This window comes from Gastrolobium bilobum, unplaced genomic scaffold (assembly GCF_033153095.1).
Source record: "Gastrolobium bilobum isolate Gb01-03AN ecotype WA unplaced genomic scaffold, APGP_CSIRO_Gbil_v1 utg7520, whole genome shotgun sequence".
Lineage (NCBI taxonomy): Eukaryota > Viridiplantae > Streptophyta > Magnoliopsida > Fabales > Fabaceae > Gastrolobium > Gastrolobium bilobum.
In genome coordinates this window covers 37,282-55,489 of record NW_026896153.1, presented here as the reverse complement: position 1 = coordinate 55,489, position 18,208 = coordinate 37,282, and the positions used below count along the sequence as shown (strand labels likewise).

Sequence of the window (18,208 nt, the reverse complement as noted above, 5' to 3'; positions counted from 1 at the left end):
TTATTAAAAGTTTTTAATTCATTATTCAACTTAACTTTTTCCTTTTTTTATCTTTATTAGCCTGATGAATTGCAATAACGACACAATTGCATATATAAAAATGCATACATGTCTTATCTCATAAACATAATCAAATACTAATCATGTACTTACATTGAATAAGCATGACAACATCCTTAAAACATGGTGTATACAAATACATACTCTCAATCAACAATAACAAGATCATTAAATAGTGGCATAAACAACCCTTTTGCTCACACCAAATAAAACATACATAATCTGAAGCATAATAAGCATGTCCAAGTACTACAGATATATATATATATATATATATATATATATATATATATATATAATCCATGCATGTCATGATAAAATGTCTACTCTGACCTCTTGCTTCTAGGAGCATCCATCTCATGGATATCTGTACCTAAAAAATGTGCCACAGATGGGGTGAGATTTTGACAAATCTCAGTAAATTGGGGTTCTCGAAGAATCACTCCGCCACAAGTTCACTTACAGGTATAATAAGTTCAACAGAATAATAAAATGCATAATGCTGGATATATAACATGTAACATGTGCAATATCACTATCTATTGGCCAGAGACAAGTATGCATTACACATGTCTGCAACATACTAAAAATATATGAGGATTCCCCCATACCCTACACCCAAAGATGTTGCCTGCATGTAGGACACACTATCACACTCGCATATATATATATATATATATATATATATATATATATATATATATATATATCAACACATTATGCCACAACTCATTTTCGAAGATATCAGATATATCAGTGCATAAATCATTTTCTAAAAACATACCATGCACATAAACCAACCTCCCATGGAGTTTGGTGGAACAACAAGGAATAAACCCTGAGAACCGAAAGCTTACCTGTCAGCTAAGTCATCCAGTACAACCTCCAAGCCCAACCGATCACAAGACAACAGTCCAAACAATGTCACAACCTAGATTTTACATGCAAATCAGTCAAAAGATATAATCTAGCTTTTCATGCCTAACGAGGCTCTATTTCTTTTTCGTTTCACGTACTGCAGGCTTCTTCCAAAGCCTGAAGCACTCAAACGCTTAGGTTCTGACTTACATAATTTTTATAGAGGTTCACATTGCTCATTTAAGGATCCTAGATCATTACACAGGGTTCTGTATAAGCAAAACAGAAGAAAACTTTTTCCTCAAATCAATATCTGGATATTTCGCGAAGAAATGCAGAAATGCATTTCACGCGAAGATATCCTTCAAGACTTCATTTTTAACACTAATAGAGGCCCAATACTCTGTTTTTAGCTTACTCATGCTATTTCACCCTTAGGTTACTTGGTTATCTCTATTTATATGATAAGACATAATCTTTTCATAGAAACTTAAAAGAGAAAGGTAGGAATATATACCCAAAGCTCAAAAACAACAAAACAGAGTATCTTCAAGATCAAAAGCTCACACTTTGCTTTTGTCCTCTAATTTGCACGAATTTGGCTTGACAAAAGAGAGTTCTTACCTCTCAAAGGTTACTCCTTGGTGCTCCAATGGTAGTGTAAAAGACTCCAACTCTCAAAACACACAAGAACCTCATTCGCCAGCCCAAAACAGCAACAAGAAGGTTTCTAGAAAAAATTTTGTTGCCCCAAGATAGTTGCTTTCAAGTGACAAGAGGGATCAAGAGGAAGAAAAATGAATAAAAATAAGGTTTTTGCTAACTACCATGAAGAAAAGGTGTGAACTTTCTTGGGAATAAAGAAGAGTGCGTCAAAAGTTTGAGAGGAGAGAGCTATGTACGTTTTTTGTGAGATATGAGAGGAATAACTAATTTTAGGTTATAATAGGTTAACTCACATAACCCAGCGGTATTAGTTCTAACACCTCTGTTACTTATTTTTTTTTCAAACGTTAAAATACTATCTTAGCATTTTTCAAGAATATTAATATTTTTATTTCTATTTTTTCAGGTCACTTCGCCAGTACACACTTATATCGCCAAATACACAATATTCACACTTTTTTTCCAAAAAGTGACTTGATATTAATAATTATAATTTTTCCTCTAATTATCCTATTTTAATTATGAAATAATTTCCTAAATTTATAATTAAATTATTAAAATTCCTAATTTAGTAATACAGATTCTTACACCTCCCACAAACAAATGCAGATTAGTTAGACATGATTAACAATTCCATGATGGGCTTCAACCCGGTAGCCATAATCTTTGTGATAATTTCATATAGTACATTACAGAAGCTAATAGTTCAGGATTATTTGACTTAGGTATCAAATAAGAGTCAGGTTCATCGCTTTCACGTTGGCTGGTTCCTAAAGACATCTTCAATAAGTGTGCATATCAATTATCAAGTCTCCTACTATGTCCTACTGGCTACTGGTATTGATATAGATGACATGAAGCCCATCATTTAGGATTTTTTTTTGGGCGTTGCGGAGTAAACAAGTCGGTGATTATTTTTCCTAAATAATTTTTCTATTCCATTTCTGTCCAAATATTTTTTACGACTTTCCTTTTAAGTCCTCACATTGTATCCCTTTTTTGGAAAAGATGTTGGTTAATAAAAAGCTAGCAACATTTTAAAAAGCCTTGTACGAACCCATTGAAAAGATAGCTTCCTCAATCTCCTCTCTCTATGGCAACCTCCAAACTCCAAAGCTTGGATCCGTTTTGAGAACTGCTTATCAACTTTGTCACCCTCTCATAGTTAATTAATGTTATTATTAACTCATATAATTCATATCTTTTAATTCTATTGCTGAAATGTATAATTAGAGGTCTTTTAACATAAATTCAACTTTTAAACATGAAGATCAGCTAGTGGCTTAAACTCTTAGTAAAATTCAGGGATAATTTTATGTTTTTTATTTATTTAAATCGTAATTTAAAACATATAGTATATTGCACAATAATGTACAGAAAATCCCATTGTGTTATATACTAGAATATAAGTAAGTGGCTTTTTTAATTTTTTTTTTTTTGGGCATAATTTGGAGGTGTCCTTGTTCAACCTTGTCTGACCATTTTATTCTCGGAGTATAGCTCTGAAGGCTATCCTCTTATTGAAACAGCGGGTTCATTGAACTTTACTATTAAAAGAAGGATGAGACTAATACTCCATTCGAGAAGGAAGACACAAATGTTGATAAAACTTCATACATTATAATAAATTAATAAGAATAAAATAAGGGAAATACTATTCTCATTTCACATGAGGTAATTATTTCACCATTATAATTATCTCATGTTATTTCACTTCGAAAATCCATCCACTTTTCTTTCTTTTTTCTTTTTTATCCTTTAATGGTGGGCCCCACATGATTTCTCTATGTGACATAACATGTTTGGTGCATAGTATATGATAAGGCCTGATAGTGTAATACCTGATTGTATAAGACCTGATTAAATTTTAATACTATCCAGCGTTTGGTATGGTATTGTATAAGATAATATCTTCCAATATTTTAAAAATTAATATATTAAAAAAATTTATTTTAATATATAAATATTGAAATGATATATTAGTTCTTGGGAATTGTATTTGTAAGCAATATTAATACATCAATCCCTTATCAGGCCTAATCCACCACTCCAATGCCAGATTAAGTTATACATCATTTTGATGTATAAAGGGATCTTGCTGTAAGCTTATACTATACGATGGTCACACCAAACAACTGAAAATGTCATAACGTATAGTATAAACTTATACTATCAAGCCTTATACGTTACACCAAACAGACCATCCACGTAAAATAATGACGTCAAAAAAATTGTGCAGAAAATTAGAAATCCCCTTTGTGTTTGTGGGTTGTAACTTGTAAGTTCCATTTCCAAAACCCCCACTCTTTCAGATCTCACTCTCTCTCTCTCTGCACGTACTCGCAGACTCTCTTTCTCTCTCTAATTCTCAATCTCAATCTATCTGCAAATTCTGCATTAGTCCTCACAAATTCAGTCAGATTGAATTGATTATCAATTGAATTCAATTCAATCTGATGATGGCTTCCCCTAATCAACCTCAACCTCCTCCCTTCGATATGCACACTTTCTTCAATCCCCCAAACCCAAACCCTAACCCTAACCCTTCTTCCCCATTCCCTCCGTCATCCTCTTCCTCCTCTTCATACCCTCCTCCATCCACCGGTCCCTTCTCCACCGCCCCTTTCCACCACAACATCCCCTACGACCACCTCCAAATCCACCACCACCACCGCTCCCTCTCTTTCCCCACTCCACCTCTCCAACCTCAACCCATCCCTCCTCCTTCCAACCCCAACGCCGGCGCTCGCCTAATGGCCCTCCTCAGCGCCCCGCCCAACCCGTCGCAGCCGCCGCCACCACAGCAACCAGCATCCACACCTTTCTCCTCAGATTATGTTGCCGCCAATTTCCCCGTTGTTCTGCCGACGATGGGCGTGTTGACTGCCGCCAATGCCGCTGCGGCGGCCGCGCTGATTCGGGCGCCGAGCAGTAAGGTCCCCAGAGGAAGGCATTTGATCGGGGAGCATGTTGTGTATGATGTGGATGTTAGGTTGCCTGGTGAGGTGCAGCCTCAGCTCGAGGTTGCTCCCATCACCAAATATGGGTCGGATCCTAACCCGGTTTTGGGTCGCCAAATTGCTGTGAATAAGTCGTATATATGCTATGGTTTGAAACAGGGGAACATTAGGGTGCTCAACATTCACACTGCGGTCAGATCTTTGCTGAGAGGCCACAATCAGGTTTGGTTTCTTGGTTTTAGAAATGGTTTATCTTGTTGCTTAGTTAGTGGCTTGTGCTGGTTTTGTAATAAAAGAAGAAAATAAAAATAAAACACCATATTTTTTCTTTAGGTAATTACTAATTAGTGTTGCAATGATTCTTGGTGAAAGGTGGCATTGTGTTTATTGTGAAACTAGTGATAAATAGAAAACACCTTAGATTGATTTTCCATTAAAAACATGTAAGTACAATGAGAGTAATCATCAATAAAGGCAACAAAATATCTAGACCCCAATGCGAGGAGCAATGGCATTCATGAGGTTTTGCGATACCCCATAAAGATGTTGACTGTTGAGTCATTGGTATAAAGGATGTTGGCCTGAGTGCAGATGAATTTGCTGGTAGCATGTACACTAAAGATCTGCTTCAAGGAAGGATGAATCATGGCTTTAATGGTGCTACATAGTTGAGCATCAACCTTTGTCAATAGAGGGACCATGTCAGCCTTAGTAGTGATGTGATCTGCATGATACTTGGCCACTGAGCTTTAGCTTTATTTCAGAGGCCAAGTATCATAGGACCATCCAATTTGTAGTTTGTGAAAACTGGGGGCTTTGCCTTTGGAATGGAATATCTTTCGACTCTGCTTGGGAACTAGATCTAACCATGGGTCAGCAAAATAAAGGCCCAAAGGGGGCCAAACAGCCTCTACAAGAAGCAAGGGAAATGTCATGGATGTGAAAAAGGGGTGGCACCAGACCTCTGACTTCAGCAGCAAACAGATCAACAAACGGCGGCGGGGAGGGCTATCTTTTGGGAGATTTTGCATAGAAAGGTCGCGAAAAATTTTATAGTGGCAGCAGGCGGCGGACAAAAAGATGACAAGGTTATGACACCACAAATTGGAGGTCAGAATGAGAGGCCATCACTGTGGAAACAGTGCACCATGTGGGTGGATATCCTCTGAGTCCTTTGGCTGTGAAACCATTATGGTTGAAAAGATGATCCAGATCCATGGGTTTTTTCTGGCGACAGACGGCTGGTGGCCGGAAGGATTACTCTACTATGTAGACAAGAAATCAGAGTGGAAATATGGTTACTGGAAGAAATTTGTCATCGATGGACAGTGAGTCCACTGGATAGCCATGAATTAAAGTTTCCTCTTCTCAAGCTCTCGATTCTACATTGAATGGAGAGGAAACTAGAAGAGGATGAAAAATTTCTGTATGTTTTGCTACTCTACAAGGTGTTGATTATATAAGGAAAGACTTGAAAGGAGAAAAATTGAAAAATATTATTGATTCTAAAAAAAAATGTACAGAGGAATATGATATATATATATATATAGAGAGAGAGAGAGAGACTAATGGGCCTAAAGGAATAAACCCAAATCCTAAAAAATAAGAAAACATAATCTGGCTACTAAAAAAAACAAACAATTACATAATCTGACTAATAAAGGAAAGATATAGTTGAGATTAAAGAATAATTGTACATTGAATAATCATAGTGTATTACAATGTACAAGAGCTCTCTATTTAAAGAGACTAAAAGACCTAATAGGTTGAGCTCATACGATGTGGGACTATATATATACTGAACTATTTTTACAACTATTCTAACACTCCCCCTCAAGCTGGAGCATATATATTGTAAGCACCCAGCTTGCCACAAATATATTCAACCCGAGGACCCCTAAGAGCTTTAGTGAAGACATCCGCGAGTTGATCATTGGAGTTGACAAATTCCGTTTTGATTTCTCCTGACTGAATCTTTTCTCGAATGAAATGACAATCGATCTCTATATGTTTGGTTCTCTCATGAAATACAGGATTAGAGGATATATGTAGTGCAGCTTGATTGTCACAAATGAGAGTCATGGGTTTCTTCTGTTCACAAAGATGGAGCTCCCGAATCAACTGCTTTAACCAGATTAGCTCGCAGGTAGCAACTCCCATTGCACGATACTCGGCCTCTGCACTAGATCGGGCAACAACAGTTTGTTTCTTACTTTTCCAAGAAATCAGGTTTCCTCCAAAGAAAACACAATAGCCTGAAGTAGAGCGCCTATCCGAGGGTGATCCTGCCCAATCGGCATCTGAATAACCACAAATTTCTGTATTTCCCTGATCTGAATATAATAAACCTTTCCCTGGTGCTTCTTTGATGTAACGAAGGATTCGAACAGCGGCATCCCAATGAGAATCACACGGAGAATCAAGAAACTGACTAGCGACATTAACAGCAAAAGAAATGTCCGGCCTAGTCACAGTGAGATAATTGAGCTTCCCAATCAACCTCTGATAACGTCCAGGATCAGATAATGGTTCTTCTTGTCCGAGTAGTAATTTGATAGTAGGATCCATGGGTGTGTCAAGTGGCTTACACGCCAACATGCCAGTCTCTTCTAGGATATCCAAGGCATACTTCCTTTGACAGATAGAAATACCCTGTCTAGATTGTGCTACCTCAATTCCCAAGAAGTAACGCAGCTTCCCGAGGTCCTTTGTCTGAAATTGACTGAATAAATACTGTTTTAACTGACGAATTCCAGCTTGATCACTCCCGGTGAGGATGATGTCATCAACATAGACTAACAAATAGATGCACTTATCAGGAGATGTGATCCTATAAAACACAGAGTGGTCAACTTTACTGCGAATTAAGCCAAACTTCTGAACAGTAGAACTGAAGCGACTGAACCATGCCCGAGGAGACTGCTTGAGACCATATAAGGATTTGCGAAGACGACACACCTTCCTAGACTCCCCCTGAGCAACAAAACCCGGTGGTTGCTCCATATAAACTTCTTGTAAATCACCATGAAGAAAGGCATTTTTGATGTCAAGTTGAAGGAGTGGCCAGTGACGAATAGCAGCAAGAGCAAGAAATAGGCGAACTGACGCCATCTTAGCGACCGGAGAGAATGTATCGCTATAATCAAAGCCGAATATTGAGTAAAATCCTTTGCAACTAGGCGGGCCTTGAGTCGATCAACATAGCCATCAGGTCCAACTTTCACAGTAAACACCCAGCGACGACCAACTGTAGATCTCTCTGGAGGAGCAGAAACAAGGTCCCAAGTGCCATTGGAATGAAGTGCAGTCATCTCATCAAGCATCGCTTGGCGCCACCCTGGATGGGAAAATGCTTCACCTGTGGTCTTAGGAATAGAAATAGAAGAAAGACTAGAAACAAAGGTGAAATGAGGTGAAGAAAGACGGTCATAGCTCAAAAAAGTATAAAGAGGATAAGGGTTACGAGTAGTACGTGTACCTTTTCTTTGAGCAATGGGAAGAGCCTCTGGTGAAGGATCCGGAGGGGAAGAAGCAACAGCAGTGGGCGATGAGTCAGCAAGAGTCGAGTCGACAGGAGGCACAGTTTTGCGACGCTGATAGGTGAGAAGTGGACTGTTCTCAGGTATAGAAGCAATAGGTTGCTCATCTGGAATAGAAGCACCTGCAGCTGGCAAAGACAAGTCAAGAAAAGGGACAGGAAGAACATGATCAACCTGTGACAACTGAGATGGGATAGAATTAAAGGGTTGTTGATCAAGAAAAGTGACATCAGCGGAAACTAAGTAACGCTTAAGATCGGGAGAATAACAACGATAACCCTTTTGAAGACGAGAATAACCAAGAAAGATACACTGAAAGGCTTTGGATGTTAACTTATCCTTACCAGGAGTGAGATCATGAACAAAACAAGTACAACCAAAGACATGTGGAGTTAGAGGATAAAGAGGAACATCTGGAAGCAATAGGTTATGAGGAATGTCATTGTTGAGCACAGATGAGGGCATGCGATTGATGAGAAAACAAGAGATGAGTACAACATTTGCCCAGAAGTGAAGGGGAACTTGCATATGAAGAAGAAGGGTACGTGCAGTTTCAATGAGATGTCTGTTTTTACGTTCAGCCACCCCATTTTGTTGTGGAGTGTGAGGACAAGTAGTTTGATGTAAAGTACCTTGTGTGGCCAAGAAATTAGAAAAATCAATAGAAACATATTCCTTAGCATTATCACTACGTAGAATACAAATAGAAACACCAAATTGAGTATGAATCTCAGTATAAAACTTTTTATAAATGGAAAATAACTCAGAACGATTTTTTATTAAATAGACCCAAGTGCAACGGGAAAAATCATCAATAAAGGTAACGAAATACCGAAAGCCTAAAACAGACAAGGTACGACTTGGACCCCAAATATCTGAATGAACAAGAGAGAAAGAGGCATCAGCTCGTTTATTGACTCGACTGGCAAAAGAGGAACGTGTATGCTTCCCTTGTTGACATGACACACAATCTAAAGACTGAAGACCGGATAAAAGAGGAACCATTTTCTGCAACTTTGAAAGACTTGAATGACCGAGGCGACTGTGGATAAATTGTGGAGATTCTGTGAGAGAGAGTGCCACTGAAGGACGAGGCACATCCAGATAGTAAAGCCCCCGTGACTCACGACCCACTCCAATCATTTTCCCCGTACCCGGATCCTGCACAGAAACAGAATGGTTAAAGAAAGTAATGGTGCAAGTGACGGAGTGGATCAACTTACTAATAGAAATTAAGTTATAAGGGATGTCAGGAATGTAATAAACAGATGTCAAGGCTAAGGTAGAGGTTGGACGAGCTTGTCCAATCCCACGAACTGGGGCTTTGGTTCCATCCGCAAGGGTAAAAGAAGGTAAATGATCAGAATAAGTAAGAGATGTAAATAGTTCCGTATTACCACAGAGATGATCGGTAGCACCTGAGTCAAATATTCAAGTGCCAAGTGATGTAGAATGAGAAACACAAGCAACGGGATTACCAGTATATGGTTGAGACTGAGGAGAAGCCTTCTTGAGAAGAGTTTGGAGTGCAGCATAGTCCGCAAGTGAGAGAGAAACTGAACCAAATGATGCATTGTCTGACTGAGCTATATTAGCAGCAAGAGAGCTAGAATCCTTCAGTTTGGAAGATGTAATGGGCCCAATATTAGTAGAGATGATTCCTGAGGAAGTTTTGACAGGAGGACAAGGAGAGTTAACCTCCGAGAGATCAGGGGACGCTGCTGCCATTTAAAGACAGAATATAAAATCCGTAAACGAAGGCAAACGATATCCAATCAAGGAGAACCACGCGTCTAAAGTGAGACCCACAAAGAACCAAGCACAGATCCGGAAAGAGGAGAAGAAGACGAGAAGTTCTGTCCAAGAACGGCCGGAAAACTCCACCGGAACAGTGCACACGCGCCGGTTGAAGGTGGCGCGTGAGCACCACGCGCAAAGGAGAAGAACGGCGCGTGGCTGACGCGACGGTGGTCGGACCACCATAGAACTGGTCGCCGGGATGAGACGGTCCTGATCGCAGGTAGTCTGGGCTAAAAACTCGCCGGAACAGTGCTTCGGTGGCCTGAACAGTGACGAGCGGCGGTTGTTGGCGGCGGGAAGTGGTTCTGACAGTTGAAGAAACAAGCCGGAGAGACACACGGCTTAGAGAAAAAACTCGCCGGAAGAATGCACGGCAAAGTAGAAGAAAACACCTAAGCAGTGGGCTTAGGGTTTTAGCGGAAGCGGATCCCCAGAGCTAAAAAGCTCTGATACCAAGTTGAGATTAAAGAATAATTGTATATTGAATAATCATAGTGTATTACAATGTTCAAGAGCTCTCTATTTAAAGAGACTAAAAGACCTAATAGGTTGAGCTCATACGATGTGGGACTATATATATACTGAACTATTTTTACAACTATTCTAACAGATATCTTCCATATTTACAACAGAAAAAGGTTCAATGAACCTAGACACTACATTAAACACTTCCCTATTTACACAATACTTTACTCTTTACGATATTTGTACACTGTACTTTACACTATGGAAACACAGTACAACACTGTTTCCAACACTTTGATTAATCTATTTCTTTTTTTCTTGTCAGAGGGTCACGGACTTGGCTTTTTTTGCTGAAGATGTTCATCTCTTGGCTAGGTAGTTTCTGTTTCCTGAAATTGTCAAATGGCCCAGTTTGTTTGTCTATGGATTATGGGAACATGCTTTTTCTACAGTGTTGGTGCAGATGGCCGTGTTTATGTGTGGAAGATCTCTGAAGGTCCAGATGATGAAGATAAGCCTCAAATTACTGCCAATATTGTTATTGCTATTCAAATAGTGGGAGAGGAGAAAGTTGAACATCCTCAAATTTGCTGGCACTGCCACAAACAAGTAATTGCCACATACTCTCCATTTTTGTTCTCAGTTCTGAAAGCTTTAAGCAATTATTGAACTTTCTTTCTTGTGTTCTTGTTATATTGATTTGACCTTTTCTTGCAGGAGATTTTGATAGTTGGTATGGGAAAATATGTGCTGAGAATTGACACCACAAAAGTTGGAAATGGTGAAGCCTTTGTGACGGAGGATCCTCTGAGATGTCCTGTTGACAAGCTCATTGATGGGGTTCAACTTGTAGGCACACATGATGGGGAGGTGACTGATTTGTCAATGTGCCAATGGATGACAAATCGATTGGTATCTGCCTCACAAGATGGCACGGTTTGTATTTTCTTGTTCTAATTAATTGCTAACTTTTTTTCCTTTTTTTCTTTCCAGTTTTGATTCATTTTTGGTTGATGATTTTATTTGAATTGGTATTTTATGGGCATTTATAAATATCTTTGCATCCTCTTATCTATACAGCTTGTAACAAATTTAATTCTTAGCTTGTTGTGCATAGTCTTGGGATAAAAGTAAAAGTAAACAATTAATATGTGCATTTAACAAATGATGGGCCTAAGTTTGTATGTACCTGTAGAAAGATTAATAAAGAGATCCAAGTCCATCAGCCTAAGAATACGGGGGCTGTCTCTAACAATGATAACGGAAAGAAGGTGGTTATTGAGAGATAAATCAAGAAATAATAAAGAGAATCATTCCATGGTGATGTAAAATGGTGAAATTGACTTGCTGGCCAAATAGAAGTGGCTCAATTAATTATGATGAAAAGATTTATTGGTGATGCCACTTGGGTTAAAGCTGAGACAATGTTACAGAATTTTTTCTGATCAGGATAAATAATGCAGTGGCATTAATGTTCCATGAATATCTATGATTTTCTTTTAGCTCGCATTGGTATTTACTAGAAAACGAAACACACATATATATTGGTGCATTAAGGGATAGAAATGGAGATAGAAAACAATATAGCAGATGCAGTTACAGAAAAAACTAGTGAGGACAATGATGGAGAACAACTATGAAACTGGGTAAAAAAGTTGGATATAAATATTTCAAAATTTTATTTTAATCTATACTTAAACTTAAAACTTGTCATTTTTTGTTGAAGTTATTGAACAGATTATGATCATTTGTAAACTCATGGGAAAAAAGTCCTGAATCTCCTGATAGAAAACTACCACTTGTTCTTTTCTCTTCATTAATTTGAATATTCTTATTTCTCAACTGAGTGTACCATTCTCATGGATGAGTATGTCCTGCTTTGTTATTTGTTTAATTTGTAATAGATGTGTCAATCATATTTGTCTTTGATCATCAAATGTGACAGATAAAGATCTGGGAAGATCGCAAGACACAGCCGCTTGTGATTTTGAGACCACATGATGGGCAGCCTGTTTTTTCTGCTACATTTTTTACTGCTCCACACCAGCCTGGTCATATTGTCCTTATAACAGCGGTAACTATATTTATCAAGTTTTCTAATATTGTTGAGTAGGTCTTCTATCTGAATTAGTGTTATCCAGAAGTCAATTCAATTCAATTTCTGTGATAATAACCAATTTCATTCACTAGAATCTACCTATTTCTCATTTTAATGCTTAAAAAAAAATTAGCAGAGTCCTGTATCCAAAGTTCATTAGTATTATCCAATAGTCCTCCATATGTAACTATTCTAGTGATATTTGTTTTACTTATTTATAATTGACACCTGTTTGTAGGGACCACAAAATCGGGAAGTGAAGCTTTGGGTCTCAGCAAGTGAAGAAGGTTGGCTGCTCCCAAGCGATGCTGAATCATGGAAATGCACTCACACATTGGAGCTGAAGAGTTCAGCTCAACCGTCTCATAAGGATGCATTTTTTAATCAAGTTGCAGCATTGTCTCATGCAGGTCTGCTTCTACTTGCAAATGCCCAGAGGAATGCTATATATGCTGTGCACTTAGAATATGGTCCTAATCCAGAATCGACCCGGATGGATTATATATCTGAGTTTACTGTGACAATGCCCATTTTGAGTTTTACTGGGACAAGTGATATATTACCTCATGGTGAACATATTGTTCAGGTTTATTGTGTTCAGACACAGGCTATTCAGCAGTATGCATTGGATTTAGCTCAGTGCTTGCCTCCACCACTGGAAAATGTGGGAGTAGAGAAGTCAGATTCCAGTGTTTCGCGAGATGCAGTTACTGCTGAAGGATTCACCTCTTTAGATTCATCTGCAGGTCGAACATCTGAAATGTCTTTAGCTAGTTCTGCTCCCAAAACAATGATACAAGCAAGTAGCACTGAGAGTGGACTTGTGGCAAGATACCCTTTAAGCTCTGGCCATATCGAGGCACCTATTTCTAAAGAAATCAGCAGCTCAAATATTGAAGCTAAACCAGTTACATTGGCTCCTTCTAGTAGTGATGCTGATATTGTTTGTGTTCCATCTCCGCCTCTTCCTTTGAGCCCAAGGTTGTCTAGGAAACTTTCTGATTTTAGGAGTCCACAGTCTAACTTGAGTGATCATGTTGGGGACCAACCTGTTAATGATTATTCAGTTGACCGACAAATGGATACCATTCATCGGAACTTGTCTGATGTACCACCACTGAATAATGATTTGAAGAATGATGATAAGAAAGTCAAACAGGATGACATTCCTGGTGTACTTAATCCTTCTGTCATGTTTAAGCAACCAACTCATCTGGTTACACCGTCTGAGATCATAAAAGCTGGTTCCTCCTCTGAGACTAATATAATTGATAGAAAGAGTGAAGGAGAAGCAAAGATCCAGGATGTGGTTGATGTGGGTAATGCTGAAGTGGAAGTGAAAGTTGTGGGTGAGGCAAGATCTAATCCAAGCGATGAGTTTGGCCGGCAAGGGCCACAACAAAACCTAGTCTCTGATAGTAAAGAAAAATACTTTTGCTCTCAGGCTTCGGATCTTGGTATTGACATGGCTCGAGAATGCTCTGCGATATCTAGGGAAACTTACATTACAGAGGAGCCTGGTCAAGTTGATTCTATTGTGGGCGACTCACTGGCCCAACATCCTAATGCCAGCGAGGATGGACTCCAAGACTTGGCAAAAGATGTCCATGAAAAGGTGTCTGACTCATCTACATCAATGACGATACCACCATCCCCTACGCCTAATACTAAAGGGAAGAGACAGAAGGGCAAAAGTTCTCAAGCATCAGGTCCATCTTCCCCATCTCCAAGTGCATGCAATTCAACTGATTTGTCTTATGAACCAAATGGAAGTTTGAGCCTCCCTTCTACAGAAAATGCTTTTCCTCAAATTCTAGGAATGCAAGAATCGCTCAACCAGGTGATTATTCAAGAGTTTTTTGCTGGTCACGATGCATACCTAACAATAAATTATAATGTGCATGTATTAGAATGCATTTGGGTGGACTTTTTTGGTGAACGTGCTTATAATAAAAAGTTTTTTTAAAATGGTAAAGTTTTGATTTTAGAAAAAGCTGTAAACAGCTTCCTTTTTTTTTTTTCCCTTATTGCAAAAAAGGCCCATCCAAATGAGCTATTTTTTCCCCTTATATCAAGAACATAAGGGACATATAGATTGTATATGTTTGTATTCATACTGAATTTTTACTTTCTTGCAAAATGTACTGAAGTAACTTTACAGAGTTGTATTTTCCATATTTGATCAGTTTGAGTCATCAATAATTTTGTCACCATACTTGGCAGTTATTGACAATGCAAAAAGAGATGCAGAAGCAAATGACCATGATGGTTACAGTTCCAGTTACAAAAGAAGGTAGAAGGCTCGAGGCTTCCCTAGGGAGGAGCATGGAAAAAGCTGTCAAGGCTAACACTGATGCCTTGTGGGCTCGAATTCAAGAGGAGAATGCGAAAAATGAAAAATTGTTAAGAGACCGCATCCAGCAAGTTACAGGTTTGATTAGTAACTTTGTGAATAAGGATCTACCAGCAATATTGGAAAAAACAGTGAAGAAGGAAATGGCTTCAGTTGGGCAAGCTGTAGTTCGTGCAATGTCACCTGCTGTGGAAAAAATAATATCTTCTTCTATTGCAGAGTCCTTCCAGGTTTGTACACTATCTTTATATCTAGTAGAATTAAGAATTAACTTGGTGAAGTTATCTTGCTGGGATCTAATTGGCACTTTATGCCACAGAGAGGTGTGGGTGATAAGGCAGTGAATCAACTTGATAAATCAGTTAATTCAAAACTTGAAGCTACCGTAGCTAGACAAATCCAAGCACAGTTTCAGACAACTGGCAAACAGGTGCTTCAGGTATGACACTTACCTTGCATTTACGTTAAGTGTGTTGTATCTTATATTAATTCATTCGTGGAGTAAGTGGTATTTGTGATTTCATAGAGTTCGCATTTGTTCATTAGTGTGAAATAATTTCTCCTGTAGGATGGACTCAAATCCAGTTTTGAAACATCAGTGGTTCCTGCATTCGAGATGTCATGCAAAGCCATGTTTGAGCAAGTAGATGCTACATTTCAAAAAGGCATGGTTGAACATTCAACTGCAGTGCAGCAACGCCTTGAATCTGGGCCCACTTCTTTGGCAATGACTTTAAGGGTGAGTATACTTGTTCATTTGGACAAAAATGTCTTGCTTCACTCTTTTGGAAAATCAAGTTCTAGGTTACATTTTATTCAAGAGATACAGATAAATTAATGACTGTGGAAAAAGATGATCAAAGAGTTCAATGATATGAGAAAAAAGGAGAGTGTATTCAAGAGAGATAAATAACGTACTTGTCACTTTCTGAATAGAACTAATTGTTCTAAGTGATGTCAAGACAAAGCTTTTGGACGTGGTTGTTACTCTCATTTATAGCTTGCCCCCCTTTTTGTATCTCAATGGTAGTATTCCTCTTAATTCAATTTGCAGGATTCCATTAATTCAGCATCGTCAGTTACTCAAACCTTGAGTAGAGAAGTTCTCGAGGGCCAGAGAAAGCTAGTGGCACTTGCAGCTGCAAGAACAACCTCGGGCACATTAAATCCTTTGCCCGTCCAGCTGAACAATGGTCCTTTACTTCATGAGAAGGTGGGGTAACTTTGCTAACCACTTGTGGGTCCTTGTTGTAGGAACCCATACTTTTGAGTGTACATGATAGTAATAGCTCTTGCAATTTTGTGATGCATCTCAGGTTGAAGTGCCACTGGATCCCACTCAGGAGCTATCAAGGCTGATTTCTGAACGGAAATATGAGGAGGCTTTCACTGGAGCTTTACAAAGAAGTGATGTGTCGATTGTATCTTGGTTATGTTCTCAGGTATGCCAAAATGTTTCCATATCTTCAATCAAAAAACAAACTGTAGGTCAGCTTGGGTAAAATCTGTTGTAATATGTTTCCTTTGTTATTATCCCTGATTGGTTTAGGAAGGGTAAATTGTGTAGAAGTTCCCAATCCCTTGCAATTCAATTCTTTGCTGTATAACTTTTTTAGGTCTCTGATTCATACCATGTCTATGAATTGAGAGTGGCATTTTGAGTTGTCAAATGTATCACAGGAATCAAAGTGAACCATCATCATCCTGTGCACAACATTCCACATTTTCTTGTTTGTTTTGGGGGAGGAGAAAATGTGTGTGCCATTGGACCCTTATTTTGAGGGAGCATTAACCTAGTAGCATTTTATTAGTCCTTATTTCAGCCAAGCATTAATTAATTTAAGTTACTTGCTGTTATATGGGTGCTTGGAGATTTCTTATCTGAACTTTCCTCAAATAAATATTGATTATTAACAGAATCACTCCATTTCTGCTAAGCAGGTTGATTTGCATGGACTTCTGTCAATGGTTCCTCTTCCTTTAAGCCAAGGAGTAGTGCTTTCACTTCTGCAGCAGTTGGCTTGTGATATTAACAACGAGACACCCCGAAAGATTGCGTGGATGACAGATGTAGCTGCTGCCATTAATCCCTCAGACCCCATGATTACAATGCACGTGCGACCCATCTTTGAGCAAGTCTATCAGATACTGAATCATCAACGTAGTTTGCCTACAATGACTGGAGCTGATCTCTCCAGTATCCGTCTTTTGTTGCATGTCATCAACTCTATGCTTATGACATGTAAATGATTTTTCTCATTTCCAGAAATGTGCAAATTCACTAGCATTCATGGTCGATATGGTAGTTGTTGGAGGACAATGCCAGAATGGTCCAGGTTCAAATGCTGGTAGAGTTCAAAAAAAAAAAAGAAATGTGCAAATTCGCCTTTTGAACTTCTAATGATTGGAATTTTGTACAAAGCTCAGTGAGTTTCTTTGTAGTCATTTTTCTATGAACGAAGGAAGTAGATAAGTAGTTTATCTATCAAATTATTCTGCAGTAACGAAATTGATTTTGACTCCCAACTCACCCGCTCTTCCTTCTACATCATTAGGAAGCCATAATTTCCAAATGCGTTAATTAGTTTAGGAGTAGGATGAAGATATAAGTTCAATTTTATTTTATTTTACCATTAGGTTATCGAGTATTATTTTATGAGATGTTTATTGTTAAAACGCGGAGTATTCTAACAGAAAAGGAAGTTAGTTAAAGTGTTTAATCATGTCGTAGGAGATAAGTTTATTTTTTTATTCATACATAAAAGTATATGTATGAGTTGTTTATTGTTAAAACGAGCATTTTAATGGAAAAGGAAGTTTTGTTAAAGTGTTTAATGTTGCTTATGTGGTAGGAGATAATTTTTTTTTAATATATATATAGAAAAGTACACGAGATCTATGTGAGGAGAAAAGAGAGAAAAAAAATAAATTTTATAATTTTGTGTATATAAGAGATAAATTTATCTCTTATAATATGATAAACATTAAACATTTAATTAAATGTTCAAGTTCTTCGAACTCTCTTTTAGGATTATTCTAATGCTTGGAACATATTAGTTTATAGAGATAGATTTGTGTAGGCATTGTAGATTTTGTTTATATATTATGTAGATTAAATGAAGAATAGATATAATATTATTTTTTCTATACAGGGGTGGTACTGAGGTATCAACTTAAGGAAACTATCCAAGTAAGTATCTTATGTTAATCCGTTTCTAGTGATTTTATATGTAATTATGATGGGCTTATTGTCTCTCTAACAATAGGAGAGACAATTTTTGAGTGTTATTAAATCTGACTCGGGCATCGATCCGGTCGGGGTATTAGGTTACTGGGTCACTGGTCGGATCGGTGGATCACTGGTCGGACCGTTTGACCCGAATATATATAGATATATAAAAATATATAT

The 18,208-nt window shown here is 38.1% G+C and overlaps 1 protein-coding gene across 2 annotated transcripts; it reads left to right on the top strand.

Annotated features, from left to right (window-relative positions):
* Positions 1 to 3,901: 3,901 nt before the first annotated feature.
* On the top strand, positions 3,902 to 17,317 carry LOC133298039 (enhancer of mRNA-decapping protein 4-like). Of its 2 annotated transcripts, none has more exons than XM_061497280.1 (12): positions 3,902 to 4,766; positions 10,674 to 10,723; positions 10,801 to 10,957; positions 11,066 to 11,284; positions 12,294 to 12,422; positions 12,685 to 14,286; positions 14,670 to 15,029; positions 15,119 to 15,238; positions 15,368 to 15,538; positions 15,854 to 16,012; positions 16,116 to 16,241; positions 16,741 to 17,317. In XM_061497280.1, exons 1-12 carry the CDS (start codon positions 4,041 to 4,043, stop codon positions 17,047 to 17,049), a joined length of 4,128 nt encoding a protein of 1,375 aa, XP_061353264.1. In that variant the 5' UTR covers positions 3,902 to 4,040; the 3' UTR covers positions 17,050 to 17,317. The 2 variants fall into 2 exon arrangements, with proteins under 2 accessions (XP_061353264.1, XP_061353265.1); XM_061497281.1 differs by having other exon boundaries at positions 4,634 to 4,766; positions 10,812 to 10,957.
* The last annotated feature ends 891 nt before the right edge of the window (positions 17,318 to 18,208 follow it).

Excerpts from the sequence above, each read along its gene's own strand:
- LOC133298039 (XM_061497280.1), top strand. The coding sequence starts at position 4,041 with ATGATGGCTTCCCCTAATCAACCTCAACCTCCTCCCTTCGATATGCAC. Across the intron at positions 12,423-12,684 it reads ATATTGTCCTTATAACAGCG|GGACCACAAAATCGGGAAGT; the intron begins GTAACTATATTT and ends ACCTGTTTGTAG. Across the intron at positions 15,539-15,853 it reads CTTTGGCAATGACTTTAAGG|GATTCCATTAATTCAGCATC; the intron begins GTGAGTATACTT and ends TTCAATTTGCAG.